The sequence below is a fragment of the Eschrichtius robustus genome, chromosome 1 (assembly GCF_028021215.1).
Source record: "Eschrichtius robustus isolate mEscRob2 chromosome 1, mEscRob2.pri, whole genome shotgun sequence".
Taxonomy (NCBI): domain Eukaryota; kingdom Metazoa; phylum Chordata; class Mammalia; order Artiodactyla; family Eschrichtiidae; genus Eschrichtius; species Eschrichtius robustus.
In genome coordinates this window covers 163,000,831-163,008,462 of record NC_090824.1, presented here as the reverse complement: position 1 = coordinate 163,008,462, position 7,632 = coordinate 163,000,831, and the positions used below count along the sequence as shown (strand labels likewise).

The 7,632-nt window shown below is 41.3% G+C and overlaps 1 protein-coding gene across 6 annotated transcripts in view; it reads right to left on the bottom strand.

The window, feature by feature from the left end:
- PRC1 (protein regulator of cytokinesis 1) overlaps window positions 1-7,632 on the bottom strand; it is a 29,633-nt gene that overhangs the window by 4,509 nt on the left and 17,492 nt on the right. For all 6 annotated transcript variants that reach the window (XM_068557953.1, XM_068557970.1, XM_068557989.1 and 3 more), the window contains exons 8-12: window positions 7,346-7,482; window positions 4,982-5,077; window positions 3,306-3,452; window positions 2,979-3,089; window positions 26-136 (exon numbers count right to left, since the gene is read on the bottom strand). In XM_068557953.1, coding sequence (XP_068414054.1) covers window positions 26-136; window positions 2,979-3,089; window positions 3,306-3,452; window positions 4,982-5,077; window positions 7,346-7,482 — 602 coding nt within the window. The remainder of the gene's footprint in view (window positions 1-25; window positions 137-2,978; window positions 3,090-3,305; window positions 3,453-4,981; window positions 5,078-7,345; window positions 7,483-7,632) is intronic.

Below are 7,632 nucleotides of genomic sequence, written 5' to 3'. Positions count from 1 at the left end.
GTGCTTGTACACAGAGCATACTAACCTTGCTGCCAGAAGGTGGAAGGCGAGACACAGGGGAGCGGCAGACTGTCCCCGAAAAGACAGGCCGAATGCTGCTGTTGGCCGTAGCATTGGACACAGTGGTAGTGTTCAGCTAAGGAGAAGAACAGAGATTACTGATGTGAGATGACATGCTTAGCAGCCCATCCTTACACTACAGAGAGTGAGGATGGGAAGTAGTCTAAGATTGTTTTCATGGTGAAGAGCTTTGAGGACACCTGTGAAAAGCGTTCAGTGTTCCATCCAGCAGATGGAATTGTAAAATGGGACAACCATTTTGTTTCCAAAAGTTAAACGGACAACTATCATAAGACCCAGCCATATCATTCTTGGGTATTTACCCAAGAGAAATGAAAGCATATATCCATACAAAGACTTACATATAAATATTTATAGCAGCTTTATGTGTAGCAGCCAGAAAACTAGAATTAAGCCAAATATCCATCAACACAGGCAACTAGATAAGCAAACTGTGGTATATACGTCCAATGGAATACTGTTCAACAATAAAAAGAGGTAACCTACTGATACATGCAACAACAGATGAAAAAAGTCAGACACAGAAGTATACATACTGTATGATTCTATTTATATAAAATGTTAGAAAATGCAAACTAACAGAGCAAAGCTGCAGTTGCCAGGAGCTAGTGGGAAGTGGGTGGGGGGAGGGAAATGGGTGGTAAGGGAAGCAAAAAGAAAACAAAGGGGCAAAAGGAAACTTTGGGTGTGATGGGTATGTTCACTGTCTTGATTGTGGTGAGGGATTCACGGTGCATACATATATCACAGCTTATTAACGTGTACACTTTAAATATTATGTGTCTACTTTATTCAATAAAGCTGTAAGCTTTTTCTTTAATTGGAAAAACTCTAGGTGGATTAAAAACATTAAATGGGATAGCAAGACTATTCAAATACAAGACACAAACTAGGAAATACAACACAGGAAAATATCTGTGTGCCTCAGGTCCTGGGTAGGTTATTTGCAAGTACAAGCCATTAAGAAAACAGATTGAAAACATTTTTACTATATTGATATTAAGAACTTTTCGTTCATCAACAAAACACCATAAAGAGTAAAAAGACAAGCTACAGGGACTTCCCTGGTGGCGCAGTGGTTAAGACTCTGAGCTACCAGTGCAGGGGGCCTGGGTTCGATCCCTGGTCAGGGAACTAGATCCCACATGCATGCCGCAACTAAGAGTTCGCATGCCACAACTAAGGAGCCCACCTGCCACAACTAAGACCCGGCACAACAACAACAAAAAAGACAAGCTACAGAAGACACACACAAATGCTGGGAAAAGCTATTGTAACACAACTGACAAGGAAGTAGCATCCAGAACATACAAAGAATTCCTATAAAATTTGCAAGAAAGAAACAAATGTTCCAACAGAAAAACTGTCTCAGAATAGGACATCCAGAAGGCTAATGAACATGTCAAAAGGTTCAACTTCATTAGTAATTAGGAAAATGCAAACTAAAATTATAATGAGACATTACTTCACACCCATCAGATGGGCAAAAACTGTAAAGTCTGAAAATATCACATGTTGGCAAAGATTGGAGCCAGCGTAGCACTTAGGCACTGTCACTGGAAGCGTAAATTGTTATAACTGCTTTGGTATCACAGACTGAATGATTAGTGCAGCCAGCACTTGAGAAATGTTTGGATGCAGCACTCTTGAGATCATGGGCCGTATCACTTAATCTTTGTGTTCTCAGCATCTAATAGAGAGATTTTCAAACTTTTAATGAAAACAAACCTTTCGGACTTCCCTGGTGGCGCAGTGGTTAAGGATCTGCCTGCCAATGCAGGGGACACGGGTTCAATCCCTGGTCCGGGAAGATCCCACATGCCGCGGACCAACTAAGCCCGTGTGCCACAACTACTGAGCCCACGTGTCGCAACTACTGAAGCCTGCACGCCTAGGGCCCATGCTCTGCAAGAAGAGAAGCCACCACAATGAGAAGCCCGCGCACCGCAATGAAGAGTAGCCCCTGCTCACCGCAACAAGAGAAAGCCCACGCGCAGCAACAAAGACCCAACAGAGCCAAAAAAAACCCCAAACCTTTCTAGGATTTTATAACACGTTTTTAAAATTTCGTCACATTATTTTCCTAATAAAAAATTAACTACCTAATATCAAACAATAGGGAACTAGTTTAGTAAATGACACTATATCAAAAGAATAGAATATATAGCTAAGAATGAGCATGTTATTTGAAGAAAGTTTGATGCTATGAAAAAAAAAAATCACAACCAATACCAACTAGGGAAAAAGCAGAAATCAAAATTATATGTGATCTCTATTTTGTGAAAATACACTATTTTAAAAAGCTTTTTACAGAAGCAGGAAAAACACCAAATATTCTCATTGGTTCTCCTGGAGTTACATTACAGGTGATTTTTAAAACATTTTATGTGTTATAAAATGAGTTGCAAGGGAAGAGGAAAATAATGCTCCACTTCATTTATTAAAGAAACGGTTTAAAAAAAACAAAGGAAGAAAGAAAGAAAGAAGGAAGGAAGGAAGAACTCCCTGATTTCCTGCTCTAGAGATTAAGGAGTATTAGGTATTCCATTTGCCAAGCATGAAAGTCTTCTTTCACGTAGTGCCATGGTCACTTGTTGGAATTACAGAATGAACCTCTGAAGGTTCTCATCATTACAGAATGTTGGCAGCTGCTGGCCCCCGAGTTTAATCTGGGACTCAACAACTGGCACACATCAAAGCTGGCCACTCCTTGACTGTCACTGTCAAGTCCCTACTCAGGATTGAACTGCGGAATTGCATTCACACTGTCAAATGGACTCAACCTGGAAGGCTAGAAAAACTCTTTCCCATCTCTGCAGGACAGAAGGCAAGAGATGGGCAGAGCCCTAGCCTCAAAAATGCCTCAGACATGGCAGTTCATGCAGCCTCATGTTTACCTTGCGCACTTTGCCCGGTGTGCCAGGTGCCAGTCCTCGCCGCTTGTTGGGTGTTCGCGGAGTACTGCCATAGAGCATCTCTGTCTCAGTTTGCTTCTTGTTCTTTAGTTGCTATGTGAAAGTCAGAAGCAAGAGTGACAAATCCCAGAAGGAGAACAGGTCTGGGATGGGGGCAGAGGCAGGGCCAGAAATCTAGCGCAAGTCTCTGCACCCAGAGCTAAAAAGAGCTGCCATGAGCTACTCCTTCAACCAACCTAGAGCCCTGGCAGAGACTCTGGGCTGCTCACTCATGCTATCTTCTCCTCCTCCCAAACTGGGTTCACTTACTCGTTCCTGCTTGGCTCTCTCTTTCTCCAGTCGGTGCATCTCCCACTGTTCTGTTACATACTCCATGAATTTCTGCCCATTCACCACAAATGCCTTTGAATGCTCCTGTTCCCACATTTCAATCCTTGCTTTCAACTCCTCTTCCAACTGAGACCAGAAACAAGGACATGTTAATTACTTCAAATTTTTGGTGTGAAGCCCAAAAGAAATGATTCTCCCGAAGAATGCCTCCTCCCTCCCCAGAGTATCATTAGCCTGACTTCAGGTAGCTGGACCCACGTGGGAACGGGTTGGAGTGGCCAGAAATCGGTCTTGGGATGGTTCATTCATAATACACATGAAGGTGGGAAAAGGCGAGAACCCAGAGCCTGACCACTACAGTTTTGGTGCCCGAAGTTGGAGGCAGCACTGGGGGAAACCAGCAACGTTAAATATGCAGTGTACACTAGAGCGGCACTATCTGGGCTCCAATCTGGAATCTACCTCTTACTGGCTGTGAAGAGGTAGGCAAATTACTTAAGTTCGCAGTGCCTTAGTTTCCTCATCTGTAAAAATGGAATTAATAATACCAACTTCTTGGGGCTTCCCTGGTGGCGCAGTGGTTGAGAATCTGCCTGCCAATGCAGGGGACACGGGTTCGAGCCCTGGTCTGGGAAGATCCCACATGCCACGGAGCAACTGGGCCCGTGAGCCACAATTACTGAGCCTGCGCATCTGGAGCCTGTGCTCCGCAACAAGAGAGGCCGCGATGGTGAGAGGCCCGCGCACCGCGATGAAGAGTGGCCCCCGCTTGCCGCAACTGGAGAAAGCCCTCGCACAGAAACGAAGACTCAACACAGTCATAAATAAATAAATAAAAAGAACGTGAATTTCAAAAAACAAAAAAAAAACTGCCTATTAAATTGACTCAGAAGTTTGAGGAATAAGAAATATTTCATGTAAAGCCCTGAGCACAGAGTATACACTTAATACATTTGAAAAAAAAAAAAATAATAATAATACCAACTTCTTAAGGATGTTGTGACAATTAAATGAATAAATGGAAAGCACTTTGAAACAGTATATGGCACTTAATTCAATAAATGTTAACTATTATTATTATTATTAAAATAGAGAATAGTAATGAGATCCAAAGCACTTTCTCAAAAGGTTACCTTGTGTTATGGGCTGAATTATGTCCCCTGCCAAATTCACATGTTGAAGTCTTAATCCCCAGTACCTCAGAATGTGGCTTTATTGGGACACAGAGGTAATTAAGTTAAAATGAGGTCATTAGGGTGGGTCCTAATCCAACATGACTGGTAGCCGTATAAGAAAATTTGGACACAGACACATACAGAAGGAAGCCCATGTGAAGATACAGGGAGAAGACTACTATCTGGAGCCAGGAGAAAGGCTCCGGAAGAAAGCAACTCTGCTGACACCTTGATCTCAGACTTCTAGCCTCCAGAATTGTGAGAAAGTGAATTTCTGTTGTTTAAACCACCCAGTCTCTGGTACTTTGTTATGGCAGCCCTAAAAAGCTAATAAAACTTGATATTCAGTTGCTTATACTAGGTAGGCCCAGTATATACTTATTATCCTTACTTAAGAAAAAATGATTCAAAGCAAGAGATATACAAAAAGTGAGGTATTTTGTAGCCAAGCACCAAAAACTCTTTCAGCAACAATATTACCTTAGGGAGTGTTTTTTGGAGCTTGGCTCTCTGCTTTTCTTCTTTTAGAAGATTTCCTCCACGATTTGTAAATCGACTTGGATCTGAAGCTTTTCTCTGTGAAAAATACATTTTAATTAGAGTGAACCCCGGACAGTCAGACCAGTCACTTCTGCTAAGAATCCTCACTCTCATAAACAGATACATATTTTTAGGGAGACTTCGGAGTTTTGCATTCCCATCCACTTTTAGCAGTGAGAAATCGTGGCTTTCTAAGGCAGGGAGTGGGGTGTGAACACTCTGAGGCATATGCAAGATCATACACTGGGGTGCAGGAAAACTAGTGTTTCCTTTTTAGTCTAAGAAGTAAGACAGGCTTTAATATTTAATGCACAATGTCACTGGCTCCCTTCCTGGGTTCAGATGTCACCAACAGGAAATGGGGTATGCGGAAGGACAAGGGGGAGGTCTACACTCAGAGGGTTTGGTGGTGGCATCCTTACTTGCCCACTCACTTCCAACATATTGAGACAATGCAACTTAAATGTGCTCAGTTAAGGGGTTTATAGATAATCTGGTTTTTATTAAATTAACCCTCACAAAATGGACAAAAAATGTAAAATGTTAGGGTTCTTATTCTTTTTAACTTTTCTGTTTTTTGTTATTCTACAGTGTATACAGTATATCAGAACAGTAATATAAGTGTATAATTTGTAAATATAAATTAGGCGAATACACTAAAAAACGGGGCAGGTAATCAGAAAAGTTTAGAAACAATCTTGACAATTTGGGGGCCAAACTGATAAATTCTATTTCCTTTCCAGACTGCTTGATTATAAGCAATAACTAAAAGGAATGGTAATTAGTTTCTTATTTTTTCTTAAATACTGGCATGTAAACAAGGGTTGCTTATTTGGCTCTTTACTGTCTTTATATATATATGTGTGTGTGTACACATGGTTTATTTTTACACTGAAGTATAGTTGATTTACAGTATAAGTCTCAGGTGTACAACACAGTGATTCACAATTTTTGAAGGTTATACTCCATTTATAGTTATAAAATATTAGCTATATTCCATGCTGTACAATATATCCTCGTAGCTTATTTATTTTATACATAATAGTATGTACTTCTTAAACCCCTACCCCTTTATTGCCCCTCCCCCCTTCCCCCTCCCCTCTGGTAACCATTAGTCTGTTCTCTGTATCTGTGAGTCTGTTTCTTTTTTGTTATATTCACTAGTTTGTTTTATTTTCTAGATTCCACATATAAGTGGTATCATACAGTATTTGCCTTTCTCTGAGTTATTTCACTAAGCATAATACCCTATATAGATCCATCCATGTTGTTGCAAAAGGCAAAATTTCATTCTTGTTTATGGCTGAGCTCTTTATTGACTTTTATTACTCCTCCTTCTTGCTTTCAACCAGAAGTAAGGAGTAACTGAGGACTAGAACACTTGCTCTTAAACAGCTGTGGGCTCTCACAGTTTTTTCCACTTCTGAGTCCTAGTTTCTTGCCCGGAAACTTGAAGGAGTTAAACTCCAGATTCTCTAAAGGCCTGTTCAAGCTCTAACAGGACCAGTATGAACCTGAGAATGAGTCTCCTTGAATTTCGTGCCCAAGGTGCCTCACTTGCCTCATCCTAGTCCCAGTTCTGAGCTCTAAAATGCTCTAAGGGAATCTATTCGTGCTAAGTCTATCAAAACAAAAGGAATTCAGAGTCCACAAATGTGCCCCAAATACCCAGGCAATTTTCTAAGATAATAACAAAAGTTGGAAGAGTATAGAATGTTAGTTGCCTGCCCCAACATCCATTTTTCTCTCCTTCCTTAGTAATAGAACCTGAATTTATCTGCAATAGTGATTCTCCCAGCCTCGCTACAGTAGTTGGTGTGGCATTTAAGCAGAAGTGCTGTGAAGAGAGCCTGGGAAAACCTCTTAGAGGGGGTGGAGGAGCAATGCCTTCTGTGTTCCCTCCTCCACCACACTGCCTGAAACGCTGTGGTGGGAGCTCTAGAACCACCCTGGACTGGAAGATAAGATCCACCCCTTAGTGGTAAAGGAGCTATGAGCTGGATAAGCCTGGGACCCCCTGACTGTGGAATAGCCATACCTGCCTTGCACTGCCTACCTTTAGACTTCCTTTATGCAAGAAACTTCAACCTTATTGAAGGCATTAATTTTGGGGTTTTCTCTTACATGTTTCTGCATATAAGCTTGACAAATACAGATGGGTTAGCAGTAATTTACAGACTTAATGATAAAGATGGTATTAGAAACCTGGTAAAGAGCAAAGGAAACAGGCCTCTGACTCTATACAGGGGACGCTTTAACACTTCACTGTACTCTAAGGAAAACAGACAAAAACTAAGGCAGTACCTCGAACTCTAAGAAAAGCTTCCAGCTTTCTTCCCACTTCTGGACACCTTCAAAGAGTTCTTTGTGAACCTCATAGTAGTTTCTTAACCGCACAATCTCGGCATCATGGAGCTGGAGCAGATTTTCTGTGTAGTCCTCTGCAAGATATAGGCCCAGTAGTTTTAAAAAATCCCTCTAGTGTTTAGTATCCCAGTTTACTAATCCCTCATCCCCCTAAAATGGAAACAGAATTTTCTTCCTTACAGTAAAAATGATACACGAGTAAGTGTATGTTGCGGATAATAAAA